Source organism: Brugia malayi (genome assembly GCF_000002995.4).
Source record: "Brugia malayi strain FR3 genome assembly, contig: Bm_v4_ChrX_scaffold_001, whole genome shotgun sequence".
Classification (NCBI taxonomy): Eukaryota; Metazoa; Nematoda; class Chromadorea; order Rhabditida; family Onchocercidae; genus Brugia; species Brugia malayi.
The window spans coordinates 17845475-17864083 of NW_025062479.1; the positions used below are offsets into that span (position 1 = coordinate 17845475).

The 18609-nt window shown below is 31.1% G+C and overlaps 1 protein-coding gene across 5 annotated transcripts in view; it reads right to left on the bottom strand.

The window, feature by feature from the left end:
- Bma-ajm-1 (Uncharacterized protein) overlaps positions 1 to 18609 on the bottom strand; it is a gene marked incomplete at both ends in the record, with an annotated part of 33917 nt that overhangs the window by 13737 nt on the left and 1571 nt on the right. For 2 of the 5 annotated variants that reach the window (XM_043075239.1, XM_043075240.1), the window contains 8 exons: positions 5063 to 5136; positions 6352 to 6492; positions 6812 to 7146; positions 7920 to 8051; positions 9866 to 10029; positions 10864 to 10991; positions 11202 to 11697; positions 14036 to 14398. In XM_043075239.1, coding sequence (XP_042931173.1) covers positions 5063 to 5136; positions 6352 to 6492; positions 6812 to 7146; positions 7920 to 8051; positions 9866 to 10029; positions 10864 to 10991; positions 11202 to 11697; positions 14036 to 14398 — 1833 coding nt within the window. Of the gene's footprint in view, positions 1 to 5062; positions 5137 to 6351; positions 6508 to 6811; positions 7147 to 7919; positions 8052 to 9865; positions 10030 to 10863; positions 10992 to 11201; positions 11698 to 14035; positions 14399 to 18609 lie in introns of those variants that run through there. The other 3 variants (XM_043075241.1, XM_043075238.1, XM_043075242.1) reach the window with 2 other exon arrangements.

An 18609-nucleotide genomic window follows, 5' to 3' on the forward strand; every position in this document is an offset into this window, starting at 1 on the left:
CAGTTATTTTTTCCAGTCAGAATCATTTTTATCATGGTCGTCTTTGTTTTTATCATGATATCAATATTGTCAGTATGAAAGAATGCAGCTATGATAATACTCAAGAAAATTCTAATTATGGGTCGAAAAGAAATGCCCCAACATTGATTAAGAGTTTTCTATCTAAATCTGCCTTATTTAAATAATTCGCAAATAAAAGAAGAATGTGAAGACGAGGAATAATCTTGTTTCGAAGAAGAAATTAGGAAAAAAGCCATGTGAGTTTGAAAATTCCTAAATTTCCTCATAAGATAAATTCTCGTGAAGCTACCTGGAGCATACACCTGACCACCTGAAGGATTTCTAATATCAATAGATTCATGGTTCTATGAATTGAAATATTTTTCAGAACTACGCAAAATCACTAGAACTTGTCCTGATACGGGGACATGGTCAGATAATGAATTCTTTTAATCAATGCTTGGAAGAGACTGCAGAATCCTTAGGAAAATCTACACATCACTGAGGACTGATTGATTAAATGAACAGACCGACGATCAAAACGGTGAGGATTTAATCGACAAATCACTTAGTACTCAGTTGTCATTAAGTATATCGCTTAGCAGGCAAACAGTACTGTAAAGCAGAGAAACTTTGGCCGCCGTAAACTTTTTATATTGCCTAAAATATGTGAACAAATGGAATTTGCTGATTGTTTTAAAACTTTATGCAGTTTCCAATGTGTTTCACTGGAATTTATATTAAGTTTTGTATAACCTATAAATAAGTAATAAAAAATTATCGTTTTTAAGTTTCTCAGTCCAGATGAGATATTGTTAGGGAGAAATAAGATGAAAGTGAAAGAAAAGGCGGAATTACAATTTGAGTCCGAAGAAAGAGAAAAATAAGGACATCATAAGGATATTATGAGACAAACTGAACAGTGATAAATTAATACAAACTTATGTAAAGAAAAACTAATTAACAAGAAAAAAAAAAACGAATATATTGCAAACTTTTTTTTTTTTTTTGTTTTGGAGGTATCGAAAAAAGATTCTTTCTAGAAAAACAATAAGTCGTATTTTCCAAATTAGAGAATTGTTTCAATTGTTAAAAGAAGCGTTAAGCTTTATGAAACCTTCGAAAAAAGAAATTTAAAGCCATAATAAAAAATTTATCGGAAACTTTAAGTGCCAACATGCATAAAATAACTGCACGTCCTTTAATTGGATTTCCTTGGTGATGAATTTACTGACTATAACAGTCAAAAAATTAACTAGTGAGACTTCAATAAATCAATCGATTGTCATTTTTTCGATTAAAGTCAGTTAGAAAGAGAGAGAATTTAATTTTGCTTTTAAAATGAATAAATGATAACAACAGTAGTATGGCATTAGAAAGCAATGATGAACAATTTTTAAATGCCATTCAATTAAACAATGCGTTATTGACATAGAGACACACTTTGAAATAGATCAAATATACGGCAATATTTCGCTAAAAGAGAAAACCTATCAAAACTTAATAAAAGGGAAGAGTTCATAAAAAGGAGAATGTGTATGAAGAAAGGCTGACTAAAGGTAGTTGAACAGTATTATGATTAAAAACTAATCGCAATGGTCAAAGATGATTCATCTATAGTAGAAGTGGTAACAGTAATAGTAGAAGGAGAAGTAGACATTTATTGAAAATGAAGGTAAAAGCTTTCCTGCATTTTGCAAAACTAAATTTCTCAAAAAAATTTTACAATGGAGCAGTTTGTATCTTCCTCACTTCTCTCGCAGTTTTGGAATTTCTTCAAAAAAAAAAAAAAACTTTTGGATAAAAGCACAACACTTTTCACTTGCATTCCTTTCAAAAAAAAAATATTCACAACTTGTCAACTAAAGAAGGATTTAAACTTCGTGTTTATAAAGATGGCATTTGGTTAATAACTTCATATTCAGCAATAATATTTGAAAAAGTTGCTGAACTAAGGTGAACTTCCAAGTGTAAGATAAGTTTCTAATTTCCATGGACCCATCTAAGAGATGCAATGCAATTCTCATGAATTATATTGGAAATAATTAAAATTATTGGTTTCAGCTGATTAAAATATACTAGCATCATTCCAGTCACAGTTAATGTTGTACTTAAAAATTTCAGAAATTAAATACATCGAATTCAGTTGATAAGATAAAAATGATTGGATCGCCAATGAAAAGCAGCTCTGACAATGTTATACTAATGGCATTGACAGTAAGAGTTGACCGTAGTTCAGTGCAAACAGAAATCAGCAATATCGCCGATTATAATGCTGCAGTGATTTTGAGTTGCGCAATTTACGCGCTTTTCAATGTAACTGTCACAATTTAGTGCTGAAAAATTAGTTTTCTTACAAATTCCAGTTAAAGAACCAAGAATGAAAGAAATCAAAGCAGATTTCCTTTGAAAAATTGATTTCCTGTAATCCGATCTACTTATCACTGTACATATATTAAACCTTAGCAAGAAATGTAAAACTTCTTGTCTAGGATAGTGTAAGATAGTTTACAAAACTATTATTTAAACTATTAGTTTATAAAACAAAACCAATATTGAAATTCTTTCTGTAAGGCGGACAACTTTCATAAGGTCTCTCAATTTTGATTTTGTTCCCAAAAACGTTGAAATAAGGAAAAAGGAGGAATAATTTCAATTTTTCCAAGATTTTATATTTTTAAGATAAATTAACATCAGGGTATACAATTTAACAATTAAAGATAATCGAAATCCAACCACTGTACAGTCTAATTTCCGAAATAAAAACTTTTTAATTGCTCAACGACTACTGCCACTGAATTCAGAAACTTATCACGGCATGTTGTTTATTCAAAAAATTTCCCACTGAATTCAGAACTTATCACGGCATGTTGTTTATTCATAATAATTTACCAATTAAAGAGAATCATAATAATTTGCAACTAAAAAGAACCTATAAGTAATTTTGATGACTATGCCACATATTTTATTGAATGATTGTTCGCTATCGCTCCGTTATGCCAATAAATCAGTGTGGACGGGTTTTTTTTTTTTCATTAATGAGGCAAAAAATTCCATTCAATTTTCAAATGGTCGGCAACATTTCTCCCAGAAATAGAAAGGTACAGTAATCGGCGGATCAACATATTGAATGGATTAAGTGCCAACAATTTTAAAATTCTCGAAGAAAAATATGTAATTCTGAATTTTATATGTCCAGCAATGGATTAACAAGCTTATTTTCAGATATTGTAAAATATTGTCTATGTCATTTCACGACTTTACTAACTTTTTACTCGTATTTATTTTAGAGAATTTTACTTATGTAAATGTCCATAAGTGGCTTTTTAGCTCGATAGAAGGTAGAGTTCTAAAATATTCATTAAATATTTAAAATAAAAATAAACAATGAAAAAGAAAAATCAAATTCACTTCTTTTCAAAGAAATTGATGGAAGCAATTTAAAAAAAGCTCCAAACAAGGAGAATTATAAGAAGCGTAAGAAGAGGAACTTGGAATATTTAAATGATAAGCCACAGGAATAAAAAAAGAGTAGGAAAGAAAAAGAAAAGCAAAAAATAAAAGGCTAAAAGTGAAAAGTAAAATGATGAATCAGTGATTTAAATATTTTTATGATTTCCATTCACCAAACATAACGGAATGATTCTGACAACAACGTTATTAGTTGCTATTCATGGAAGAATAAATAAAAACTTTTTTCCAGCAAAAACGGAAATTTTCACTACAATGGTACTAAAAGATTATGATATGAATAACTGATAGTCATGTCACCATTCTGATAAGCAGTCTAGTGAATGCAGAAAAATATGGTAGAAGTACAATTACAGATCACAACCGACAAACATTATCAAGATTCTTAATTTCGATAAGGTAGAGTTAATTATTTATTACTCAAAGTTATGAAATCAGTGATTTGACTGAGGATTTAATCTTCGAGTACAGAGCATATTTCTGCCAATTCAAATCACATGCGTCATGTTAAAGTCATGATTTGATAAATTAGATCGAAAATCAATGAGTCACTTATCATTTACTCTTCAAATCGTCCAAAACTATTACCAGAAGATTGTAACATAGTAAACAAGTATTTTGACCTGTATCTGAATGTGTCGATAATCATTACAACGCAGATTATTTGCATAATTTTGGGATTTGATTGCTGATATTTGCATACCTTAATAAACACAAACAAATGTCTCAACAAAAACTTTAACTGCCTAAGACATTATAGACATTAAATTACTTCACAGTAATAAATAGATAGAAGACAAAAGCATTTTAATAGCAGCAATAAGAATAGATACAAGAATTATCAGTGACAGAGAACAGTGAGAAAATGTGGAACACACTAAAATATTAGCAAAACTAAATTAAATGAGTTTCTAATGAAGAAACCTAATCAAGAAATATTGCATTTGTAGCTCGAAACTACGTTTTTTGGATCAAAAATATTTAAAAGATAATTCAACACTAAATAGTGAGTTCCAATCTGGAAAAAAGAAACTGACTTTCAACTAAGTTCTCTAACAATTAACAAAAAGTGTCTGTACGTGATGCAGATGAAATTATTTCAACTCATATGCTTGTAGAGATTTAAAAAGTGAATAAATTCACTAATCAGAGGTATGGAGCATTTGAGCAAATAGACAGTTGAACAAAGCGAGGGATATTTGAGAGTGCTAAAGAGTTAATGCCTGATATAGAAATGAATAATCGATCTTAAATTAAGAACTTATGTACGAATGACAGTCAGTATGTAAAAATATGGAACAAAATATAAATAATAAAAATAACAGTCACAGGAATAAAACGAAAGGAAACGAAATGAAAAAAAATCTAAAAATCGTCCACAGATAACCAAACAGGAGTTTGCTCTTATTAACAGTTCAAAGTTCAATCAGAACTATGAGATGAGAAGTGGACAGAAGATTGTTAATGCCAATCAGTATAGCAGTGAGGATGAAATTACAAACATAAAAAACTGATTGAAGAAAGTAAAAGATATGAATAAAAACCACCAATTAAATTCAATTTCGTTTAATAAAGCAAACTAAAGATTTACCTTTTGCGACGATAATTCCGAGGGTGTTCGTGGCGGTGGTGGTGGTGGCGGTTCTGAGGGTGGACTTGACATTCCTGAAACGAACTTTGTTTTCTCCAAATCTTTAGCTTAAGTGGTTTTTGATGAATATTAATATATATAAGGTTTGATGGATATAATATATGAATATTTTAAAATGATTTGTGTTAAATCATTTCAAAAGATTCATATCATTTATATTGTATCGGACCAAAAATAAGTTAAGCCTCCACGATTTCCAGAATTTTTCTTTCATATCTTTCTCTCTCTCTCTCTTCCCCCTATAATATAAATTACAATTTCCTATTTCTCGTTTAAAAACAGTCTAAATCAAAATTAGCAAACAAACAAACAGACGAAAGAATGCGCCTCTTCGTCAGCTAAATGCCTCCCTCTGTACATATCACAAAGAATTCACCTTCGTCTACCCTTCTTATGATGAAATGATTTGACTCTTCCCAGGCACTATTTTACCTAGTAGAAGAAATGTTATCAAATCTATTCAATGCTATCTCTGTAATAACTCTTCTCTATTTTCAGATTTCTTAAAGTTTCATTGGAAAGATTGTTCGAGACAAATATAATCACCCTTTCTATAGCTACCTTGTCTCCCACCAAATTAATGCCGTTTCGTTCCGGAAATGAAAACAGGTTTAACTTTACTTGACTTTAGGAACATCTCAGAAACAATCTGTAATTAACAAAAATGCTTTCCTCGATCTCAGAGGCGAATATTGGCATAATTCTTAAAATTTGTTCCTTTGCTCTTGAACTTCACAAGTCTCAGATACTCAAAAAGCTAACATTGCCATATTTAAGTAATAAAACACATAAAAAATACACTGAAATTAAGTTGTCATGCCGCCCTGCAATGACAACCGTCCTGATAATGAAGTTATCAATATCTACGAGCAGAATTACCGTTCTACTAATTTCTTGTTATGATTGCATTTATTGATTTCTTACTGTCATCACAAATATCAAAGTGAGACGGTCGAAAGGAATATTTACTCAGCAAACAAAATGAGAATTTAGAGTTCAAAAGGATGCTTTCAGAAACAAAAATTTTCTGTTCAATTTATCCATCTACAGCGACTGTGACTTATAATTTAACGATGAAAGATGCGGACAGACATTCATCTGGCCGAATCCCTACAGTGGTCAGGGAGATAAGGAGAAAAATAAGTGGAAAAACGAGATTCCATTGCCGCTCCGCGATTGATACGATCAATAGGAGGAGAAGAGTGATTGGTATGATCGAAAGAACCAGCCTGAGCGTATGATGTAGCGTTTTATTGTTGTTGATGCTGCTGATGTTTGCCGATAATAATCGCTTCTGCCACTGACGTCGTCATTGTCACCATCGTCACCATCTTTACCACTGCCGACTCCTTGCACAATACGTCCTCGACCTGTTTTCCTATCCTCTTCAATTCAATTTTACATCCGTAAAAGCAAAAAGCCTATTCACTTTGGATTATGTATGTTTGCCAATTGATCCATTAGTAAATTTAAGCTTTCTTATAAACTATATAAATGACTTTAACTTAAGAGATATGATAGAAACTACAAAGAACGGATTAAAATTTAATAAAGAAATGTCAAGAGCAGTAGTCATAAGCAGAACAAGTCACCCACAGAACAATCAAATTGAGGGATCTTTTCTGAACGATGCAAATCCTGAGGAAGTCATTAAGATTTTAAATCACCTTCAAGTTAAAGAAAACTAACCTCTGAGGTCACTTTTGCTGATTTCGTTACAATCAACACTTGCTATTGAAGCTGATGCGGCATTATTTCTTGTAGATGTAACATCGCTATTTCGTTCGCCGTTAGTCAAGTCTTCGAGACTGGCAATGGGTGGTGCACTAAACAAGAAAGGTTGAAAAGAGGCTGAAGCAAGAGCAGATGAAGTTGGCAACACCGGTTGACGATTGTTGTTGGTTGTCGAGGCAACTGCAGTAACAGTGGTAGATATTGTCCGGTTCGTTAACCAATGTCTATTGTCCTTGGATACACCAGATGACAATGTATCAACGAGTGACGGGACATCATCATTCAGTTCCCTGTAATTTACCACTTCAGGTGCGCAAACATTATGAAGCGCATGCAGAATAACTTGAACTGCGCAGTCAATACTATCTATGAATAACCACTACGGAAGTCTGAGTTTGTCACTGCTTCTGTAAGCATCATACAGTAAGATGAACGGATTTAGGATAATCTTCTTTGATAAGCTTGCAGTTCTTGAACTTTCTGACATGACAATATTGATGGTCGTCAAGCACTAAGTAAGTAAATGAATGAATTATTAGGGTAGTTACTCATGATCATATCATACATTTTTTCTTTTAACGTATATTCTGATAAGATTAAGCAAGAAATATATATCAAATGCAATAGCAAAGCACTGATATATAACAAAGAGAATTTTGAGTGGTTAAAAGCTGATGTTTGCTTTATTAAACAGAATTACGGTTAAGCGGTAAGCAAAAAATCGGAAATAAAAAATATATTTTTTGCAAAGAATAGGAAAGAATTTTGTTAAATTTTAAAATACGTCCGTAGAAAACGGAATCAGAATTGTATTTAATAATCGAAAGTTTCGAAAAATCTCAAGAACTGTTTTTTTTTTTTTTTTTGTCAATTGTTTCTTATCAAGAGTATGAATAATAGGGTGCTTAAAAAATTTCAAACAACTAGAGCAGTAGAAGACCTTTACTTGCTGCCATGTAAATCACAGCGTATACTACCGACAATCTACTACAGGCAGGAAGTAAATTTCGCATGAATAAAAATACCGGAACAAAATAAATCAAATTAAAATTTGTCAACCTACCCGGTTGCAGCGAGTTGCTCTTCCATAATTGCAGCTTCATCAATCGGATTAGAACAGATTGAAAAATCGAGTATTGAATCACGTGAATGATCGATGGATATGGAAGTGGAATTCAGGGAGCACGTTTCTTCGCTACAAAAAGTTGAAACTCATATGTGAAAAAAATTAATTTTATTGATTTCCTATCAATAAAGAAAGTTTCATTTGATTATTCAAAACAATCTAATCTAATAAATCAAAACAGTTGGATAGATATACTTGACGTTTTTTGTTCATATCGCCAAGATTTTGTAAAATTAAATAAATAACAATCTGAAAAAGGAAAAAAATTAACAATTCAACAAAAAAACTGATGAACAGTCAATAAAAACTAATCGCTATATTTAAAACTAACCATCACATTTGCAATAGTCAAATACCTAAGAATGTGACAAATTCTAACTGGAAAGGAATATTCATATGACTGGTAAAATAAGTGAAATTAATAGAAATGTTAAAATTCTTTGGATGTAATTTGATAAAAAGATTAGGAAAGAAGAAGTAAATTTTATGTTATTTGTCGAACAAGGAAAGTTGTAACTGATGCTGGACATTTTCATTGTCTAAATTTTTAAACGGAAAAAGGAATGAATGTTGTTTTCATTCAGTTCGGATAAAAAACTTGAATTAAAAACTGCCAACAAAAGAAAACTTTCCCCTGCAAATCATTCCCAGAATTTAATTTGTTTTTGTGTCAACATGTTACTATGAAGCTCGTCTGAGTATCAATACTAATTTGTGAATAGCTATGGAAATGATTCAGGTCTTTTCGTATAATGGAAAAATCCATCATTTCAAGGTGCCAAATTTCAACTGCGTTCTCTCGGGAGTAAAAAATGTAAAAATGGATATCAGGGAAAAGTTACCCCCCAAGCGATGATCAACAAATGCATAATATAATTCAGTTGTGCTTTAAAATCATCACTCAGAGATTTACAGGAATGAGAATTATTATTTTACCAGCAGGGGTTATCAGACTTAACTGATGACGGATTGCAAATTCGAAAATCGTTAGTAAGTATTATGTTCTTGGTCAGTAGTCTCATATTTCATTTCTACAATTATTAAAATAGTGTTCCTTATACAAAACTGAAAACCCTCATCTTTTCAATTGAAAAATGATGACCGAAAGATTGTTATAATCCATAATTCTTTATCAGAGTAGGATGACACTTCAACTCAAAACTAAATATCACTCCATTTTTAAATATTGTTTATGATTTGCGATTGATATTTACTATTTAAATAAACTATTCATTGAAATCAATGTTAGAAAAAAGCATCCAATTTTTGAAACGAAACTTCATACCCAAAGGATATAAAAAATATAAGTAATAATAAAAAAAAGTGTTCCTAATCTTCTTCGGATATCAGATGATATTGCTATGCTATGCTGTATGTTAATGTTTTCAAATAAGTGCAAAATACGCTATTTTATTTTTGTTAAAGAGAAGGAAAAAATAAAAGTTAAACTCTTGAAGCTTCTTAGAAGCTAAGAATAAAAAGAAAAAGTTCAAAAAGTGACAGAAGATATTATAAATTTTTTTTTTTTTTTTTTCGAATTTAGTAAAATATAGCCAGTTTAAATGGCATGAATGCTAATGTTGTATGCATAAGAAAGAAAAAAAAAAAACGATATCGTAGATTTATGATACGGCAATAACTGAAGTGAAATGAGTAGAATGAATTAATGCAAATGAACTTCCTTTCAATGCTTACATTGATTTTCTAGTAATAAGGACAAATTTACATTATTAGTTAACGACAGTTTAAGCAAAGGTAATAACTATCCAGGCCTAATGATGCCTTCGTTGCTGATTCTGAAGATAAAAGCTCTAAAACTATTTTACCGAACAGTTTGTGCTGCAAAATCAAAAGAACAAAATTTCAACAACCACTAAGCTTACTTCGTGATAGCATCCAGTAATCCATTAATAACTATTTCATTTTGATCACGATCCCGACAATTCGAATGGTCTAGCAGTGATGAATTAGGAATACTACTGATTTGAGAGATAGTATCAGTAACTCGTTTCATTTTATTTTGTTGTGTGAAATTCATCAATTTATTCTGAAAAAAAAAAAAAAAAAGAAGTTACTCATCAATGAAATCCACCGTTATTAAAATGCTAATTTTTGCAGGACAAAAACCAAAATCATTGCAAATCATGACTGTGCCTTTTTTAGATAACAAGAAACAAATTTTACAAAATTATTATTGAAGTACTTTTGAGTGACTAAGAAAAGGAAAAAGAAAATTGTTTTGAAGGGAAAAAAATTTTATAACACTAAAATATTAGCTGATATATATATATATATATAACTGGATTTCAATTGGTTTCTCGACTTAACTCTCTTTAAATGATAACGTTAAAAAGAATATACCGGCATTATCTTGACAAAATTCATTTATTATCAACCCAGAACTTCATGATAAAAATTTCCATAAACTATACATTTGTTGAAGAGAAGTAACACATTATCCTAATGGAAACCATTCGATATTGGAAACCTTTGAATTGATGACGAATATATGAATGTATCATCGTATTATAGATGCTACCGCATGGTGCCAGTTATTGCCCTTATGGTGTTAACGTATTTTTGTTGTAACAAAAGATTTGCAAGCATTACTCTCGAATGCTTTATATTTATTTCAATATTTGTCTTATAATACAAACTGGAACTGTGGTTAGACTAATTTTTATGCCATAAAAAATAATTAGCCAAAAATACAAATGTCAATTGGTTGAATGGACAGAGAAAACCATTACTTCCATTTTCATTTCTGGCTTGTAACAAATAAGACTCTGATCACCATAGCACCAGTAAGTATTGAATGAATTTAATCAATTAGAAAATAATAACCACAAAAAGGAATCCATAAGATATATACTAAACTTACCGAGTAATTTCCACTGTCGCTGTTGAGGTTATAGGCAATAATTACAGTATTTATTGGTGTTTCATGTAAAATTTCAAGATTTATTTGGCTGTTATTGTCGCTATCTTCGGAATCGATTGCCGGTAAGCCTGAAGCGATTGAATAGAATTTGTGAAAAGTATGCCGGATAAAACTAACGATTTCTGCGCGAATTCTAACTGTGAAAGTTTGAAGAGTTATAGAATCATAAGCAACTTCAAGCTTTGAGTTTAAAAGAAACGTGCCTTTGCTCAGCTCTTAAAAAACGAATGACAAAATTGAAACTGCACTGGATCATCTCCTACAGAAATGATATCTACCTGGAATGTCAAATGTTAGATGTCCAGCTGTGGTCGTTGCCGCTACTGGTGACAATGGTAGTGGCAGTGAAGAATTACCGTCGCAAATTTCTTTTGGTTGATATAGTGGTGAAGTTGAAAGCGATGGTAACAAAGGCTTTAGCGATGAAAGCGGTGGTATTGTAGGATGTGGTACTGTTAACACAAACTTGGATGCAGGATGGCTTAAAACTGTCGGATGTGCTGATGAATCAGTAAAAATGGCCTGATTTAATGAAAAGACTTCAGGGTCGGAATTTTTAATCAGATTAACTGAAGATGGATTTGAAGACTTGTTGTAATTAATCAAATCAGGAGCATGACCAGTATAAGTATCGGATGAAATAGACTGATCGGAATTTGGTGATACTGATCGGATACTAATTTCCGAAACAAACTTAGTATTATGTATGTCAGTTGGAGTACGCACCGATGATAAACTGCTCCATTGGCTACCGCACAATTCGTTGTTCTCTTCCTACAAACATCAAATTATGGCTAATCAAACAAAGGTCACAGGTCACCAAGGTTACACTAAAGTGATCAATTGAGCGATGCCCTTCGTCCCTCACCTGTCCCACCTTTCTCCTAAAAATGTCTCGACCTTGACATCGTGCCAGTGTACTCCCTCATATACACAAATGTCATACAATTACAAAGCCTTTTTATGGGAGTTAAAAAAAGGTAAACAAATGATTGTTGAATTCTTTTTGGATTACTATTCATTCAGAATCAGTATAAAACTAGGGTTTCAAATAAAGTTATCATTAATAAATGATGTCATAGAAAACACGATAATGACGATTCATCAAAGATTCAACACTGCAATATGATTAGATTTGTAAAGAAGCTGATATGCAACTTTTGCAAGAAAAATTCAGGACTCCTTTAAAAACTTCTAAATGCCATTTGACAAATGGAGACAAAGCCTTCACACTATTAAAACTTAAGAAACTGAAATTTCAACAAAAAATTTGAGGGACACAACAATCAGCACAACAACTTTTGCTTTCATCTGATTATCTTCCAAATTATATTCAAAGTCATTGATGAATCATCAGTGCAAATATTCGCCTATTTATCTGAAATTTCCAAATCGAGAAATCTAAATGGCAAAGAAGAATAGCAAAAGGAGGGTAAAGTGAATAGAAGAATTACTAAGATTCAAGGACACTGCCATTGGGTATAATGTCGTGTCTGAATGGAAATGAATAGTTTTTTGCGGACAGTTTAATTTCGGTTCTATTGCAAAAAAGGTTGCCCACCCTATTTCCCACTCTTTCAATGATTTTTGCCGATTTAAGAAAAATTCGAAATCTTGAGTACATTTTTTAGGAAAAAAAAATATTCTGGTTCATAAGACACAACTTGAAAAAAAAATCAATTTCAATTTTCTCAAAGACTGAAACACTTTTGATTACAAAAAGACGATATTAAGAAGTGAAATCTTTAATATCCCGAATAAATTCAGCATGATTTTGAGCACATCAAAAAAAAAAAAAACTTCTATTAATGCTAAAATTAGGCTTATCTCAAAAACTTTCGACTTCTGCCAGTAAATTTCTTGAACTTATTAATAATAATTCCACAATACAGTCAGTCCTCTACAGTTGACATCCATCAGTTATGAAATGAGGACATTATCCGAGAAAGATTGTTTACGAAATGTACTAAGTTTCATCACAATTTCGTGCAATGTAAACAAATGAAGTCACTCCCATTGCATTGTCAACGATAGCAGGGACATTCAATGAAAGTTAAGAATTCGAACGGTATAGGTAAAGCAGAATGAAAAGAAAAGAAAAGAAAGATTTTCTGTTTGTTTCAAAAAATGTACAGTTGATTCGAGATAGTTTTATATTTAATAAAAAGTACTATAAGAAAAAAGACGACAGTGCAGATAATAAAGATGGCAGTACAAAACAAAACGAACGTTTTTGAATTTGTTAATCGAAAAATTCACACGATTACAATAGTAAACAAGAACATGAATATCCAAAAAATTTATCACAGGTAACTAAACAGAGATACGACTGCTAACTTCATGTCCTTAGCCAGATATTACAATTCTTCATTCCTTGTTAACATTCCTTGTTGGACCGAATGTGCAGTGGTGACAGGTGTTTGATGTTTTCTCTGTCAGCTCAGAATATCCGTCACACATCTGCATCCTTCTGTCATGTTTGTTGGCAGTGTCTTATAATGTTTCGTTAATATTTCAGCTTTCAAAAGTGTTAAACAAAATATTTGTAGCATAATATTTTAATTTACAGTTAAATACTTAATCAGTGGTAGGCATACATTCCAAGTATTATTAGAGCTATTTGAGATAAAGCGAAATTCTCATCCCTCTTCTTAGCCAGCAGAGCATAAATTACAATCATTGATGTTAATCAATATTACTAAGATTTTATTTTTATAGCATTTATATTGGGGAACTTATATGAGCAAATGCATTTCTGTCAATGTAACTCAAAACTAGCAGTTAGTTCAAATGTTAGAGCTAAATGAAAAAGAACAAAAAGGAAATGGTTTGAAGACGATAACAATTAATTTAATGATCCCAAAATCTGAATGTAATGTTGAATGGTAAACTTAGAAGTAAGATACTGCTTTGTTACCTAAACTGAATTATATTTCCTTTTCGGAAATGAATTCTGGTAGCAGTAGGAAAAGAGTGCTTTAATGTCTTAAATACTTCTGTACAAGGGACATTCATTTCATCAAAATACCTTTAAATACCTGCATCAATTCGGTTCCTTGAAAAGCTGGAGTTTTATTGAATTAATAAAATTATTTCTCAAAATTAAACTAACATCGAGTTCCGGTATGGCGAGTAGACAGCGTTCCGTGTTGTAGGTATCAGTGCCATAACGCAGGAAGTATTCAATATCTTGCGAACTGGAGCACTGCGTTACGAATTGTGCTTCCGTTAAGAAAGGTTGCTGGTGTCCAGTAGTAACAAGTTGGTCATCTGTTGACAGCAGCGCCCTTAATGATTCTATTGATGGTACTGACTCCATAGCAGTGGCAGCAACAGATGTCGTAGTGGAAACTGCATTAGCGCTTATACCACCGATGTCTTTGATCGATGAACCGTGATGATCCTTCTTCCCATTCAGATCTACCGCTACTTCATCGCTTTTGGGAAGAAGCAGGCGCCATGCTAGTAGTAATGCCTGAAAGTTGCATGATATAACAAATTCATTTCTAGATTCCACATGTGTTTTTGCAAAGTGCTACAGTCGTTATTAGATTGTAAAACTTTTAGGTTTTTCTTTTTGCTTCTCCAGTCGTTCTGTAATCTGATAAAAAATGAAGAGATGCACTATTCTCTGAATGAAAGAGCTTTGATCAGATGAAAGAGTTAAAATCTTTGAGCGAAATTTTCCAGTGAACTGTACAAATGCTGTCATCATTATTATTTCTAACTGCTACTTATTATTGACCTTTAGACTAAATATCATTGATGTGGTAAATCTTGCAAAAATTACTTTACAAGCATTAAAGGGAATTCTGGAAAGTTATAAATGTTGTGAAATAATAAATAAAGTGAATAGTGTCAGAGAAATATAAATATTGTGGGAGAAATGTGAACTTTCACAGTTTATAACAGGAAACAAGTAGCTCAAGTTATTAAATGATTGTCACTTTCATATTTGCTAAAATATATACTTTTTTCTACAAAAAGCAATGTAAACCAGTAATATGAGTGGATTCATACACCTAGAATTGTAAACAAAATTTACTGAAAAAAGGCACATCGGCAAAAGTGCAACTTCCTTTCTCCGTTTGCTTGAAAATTGACTGGTATTAAGTGAAAGGCATGCTGTCGTAAGCTACATGCCATGTCGTGCCTATTATAAGCTGCAATAAGTAGTACCACATGACATCATCAATACTTCATGCACATGCTTCAAAAATCAATTATAGATGTCAATTTAGCAGGTAAAGGTTTTAATACAGTGGATAAATAAAGAAATTATTAATTTTCATTGTGCTATCAAGCAGCACTAACTTGCAGGAGGCATACACAAATACAAACACTCAGAAATAGTACTACAACATATAAAATTCGAGGGAAGATTAAAGGTTGGAAACTATCATTTTTCAACGTTTCTCCAAAATACCTTTAATTTGTTTTTCCCACATATTTTTATGGTTTGATTTTTGCAAAAATGTTACTTATATATACGAAATTAAAGCAACCTAAAAAATTTTTCAAATACATTTGCAATAAGCAATAATCAAAAAAAGATGCAATGAATTATTACAACTTAATAATTAAATTTTTAATGGTATAGAGAGAATACTCAATAAATGAGTCAAAATAAAGTGAAAACAAACTCATTTTAAAGAAATCAAATAATGACTTGCAGGAATAATTGGTAAATTTAATGAAATAATTGGAAGAGAAGGAATTAAAGCAATCTAAAAAATGCTTTTTTTTTTTTTGCAATTTATTGAAGGAAAGAATTGAAAATTTATGACCGTTAACATACAGTGGTAATTGCCAGAAATTAAAAAAATGAGAAAACTTTTATAATTCCTAATGACTTCAACGGTTAGTTTCTCCTTATTGGTGGTACAATCGTTTTAGTAACATTAAAATTGATTTCACATTGGTAATGAAATGAACAACTGCCATAAAAGAAATTTTATGCCCAAAAAAGTTAACGCTAGAAAAATTTCTGAAGAATTTCATAAATATATAAAATGTTTCCGATCTTTTTTGAAAGGATGACATCACACTTCAATTATTTATCTTATTTTCTCATCACTTTGTTAAAAAAGCAACTATTACATTGAAAAATAAAAAGCTTAAGAAGAATGTGTCTAGAGAAGGAGAAGGTTTTGTTATTTTTTGTTTCCGTAGTAATTCATCAATTAGAAAAGTTCACTGATTATGTGTGAAATCCTTTTATTGAAAACTCAAGGACATAAGAATAAGTTTAATTTCAATTAACGGCAATTAAAGAATCTTTCCATTATTCGAAATTAACAATAATAAAATGAAAAATCAGTTTTAGATTTCTCAATGATTAAAAATGATCTGAAATGAATCATTCAACTGTTGCTACATTGATGATACTAACAGTGTCCCTGTATCGTTCTCTTTTTTGGCATCTGTTCTTTTTCCTTTTTTTTTTTTTTAAAGAATTGTTAGTTATTTTATATAAAATCGAACTAGAAATTTAGATTCTTATTCAAATTTTTAATGATCACTAACCTTAAATTCAAATCAAACTATTTTTGCGTCCTTAAGATTTCGATAAAAGGATTTCACACTTAATGAGTTTATCTGAGTAATGAATTACTAGAAAACGATGATTAACAAAACGTTCTTCTCTATGCCATTTCTCTTAGGCTTTTTCTTCTTCAATTGTAGCAGTGTACCTTTTTTTATAAAGTGATAGTAAAAATAAGAAAAGTAATTAAAAATAAAAAAAAAAGGAGGAAAATAAGAAAAAATAAAGTAATAGTTTCCTTTTAAAAAAAATCGGAAATACTTCACATATTTATGAAATTCTTCAAGAACATCGATCAGAGCTTGCATACATCATAAGTTTAGTAATGACTTTTTATCACCGTCGATGTTTGTTTCATTATTGTGACAGGAAAGCAGAAGAAAAGAAAGTTCAAAATTGTCTTTAACTTTTCATAAAATATTGTAAATTGTGACGATCAGAACTGATGTTCAGCAGTAAGAAAAGCTAAAACATAACGCCCAATTTTAGAAAAACCATTAATAATAAATAGCCTTGACATTGCTATACCCATTCAATCAAAATGAAAAGCAATTGGAATTTGAATCTCTAAATTTACTGAATGGAGTAATGGAAATAACAACTACAATGTAATTGAAAAGAAAAGATAGAAGAAAACGGAAAACGAATATGACGTTTCTACGAATCAGATTTGATCTATTTTTCAGAGCATTGCAGACATGATCATTACTGTTAAAAGATAAAGTAAGTAATAGTGGTATAAACCTTGACTATTAATTGTGTTATGCTGACAAAGACTGTACACATACAGAAAAGATGAAGAAAATGGAAATCAATGCTCCAGTTCCTGGACTAAATGGTGATTTATTTTTGTCTTTAAAAACAGAAAGGAAGTGATTCGTAAGCAAGAAATTGCAAAAAGTGATCACGATTAATTGTCTCCAAATGGAAGGCACAACACGCTTACTAATTAGTTCCTTTAAATTCTCAAACAACATGAAAGTAAAACAAGATATTATAGTAATCTCTTGGTAGACTAGCTTACTGCTGTAGAGTCAGAAGTGTAATCGGCAATTACACACTGATAATGTTGTTGACAGTGAGGGTGTCAACAATTGCAGTGAAGGTTATTACAGTCATTCGTTACTACAGTTATCAAAGCTCACCAGTTCAAATTAATGTTCTTGCTTCTTCGACTCACTCGTATTATTATCTGATTATAAATAAATTTTTCGTTAAAAGCAATAAGCTCGAGCAGGACTAAAAAAATTTAATAATTTTTCTCAAAATGTTCAATAAATAGGCAAAAGATTGGCCTATTCAGTAGGAAGAACTGATTCGGAAATGCAATTATGATTATTAATAATTAATAGTTAAGGTTTGAAAAAATAAAGTGGTCTATAAAATGACCGGCAACATTTCTTCGAAAATACATTTCTTCGTTCGACCAAATTACTTTTTGCGAACTAAATCTAATTCATTTCCACAACGAGAATAGTGGCAGGAAGATGAAGGCATGTGTTTCCTTTTTTTCTAAATTCAGAAACTTCATATCCAGTTTAGAGCAACTTTCGTTGATAATTAGAGAATACGCTTACCAATGGCAGACAGCCACTGCAGATTAATGGAGTTGAAAATTGATTTGTTGATCTTTTGCATATTCCCTAAATGTCACCACATCTTTCTCATTATGAGAAAATGAGATGTTCAGGTGAACAGGGAAAAATAGAAAAAAATTTGAGAAAATGCTTTTAGGAAGCGTCAAGAAATGACAGTTCTATTATACCAAAGTTATAGTTACAGTAAACTGTAAGCTAAAATACAAATCGAATGAGTAGAAAGAAGTGTAAGATGAAGGTGGTGAAAACTGCAATCATCTCGAAAAAGTGAATAATGGCAGTATAAGGATATAATTTTCCTTCATCTAACTAAATGCAAAGAAGAGGGCTTTGGTGTCAACATATTTTCTGGTTTAAAGGAAACTTTATTAAGAAAGAACAAAAAAACCAGGTGATAATTTTTTCTGTACTTATACTTTTGTTTATATTCAACAAGATCGTAGTTTCGATATCAAACTTATCAATATAACTTGATGCAAATCCAAATGGAATGATTGAACAGACCTTCTTTCCTAATGTGATTTATTTTATTGTTATTCACTG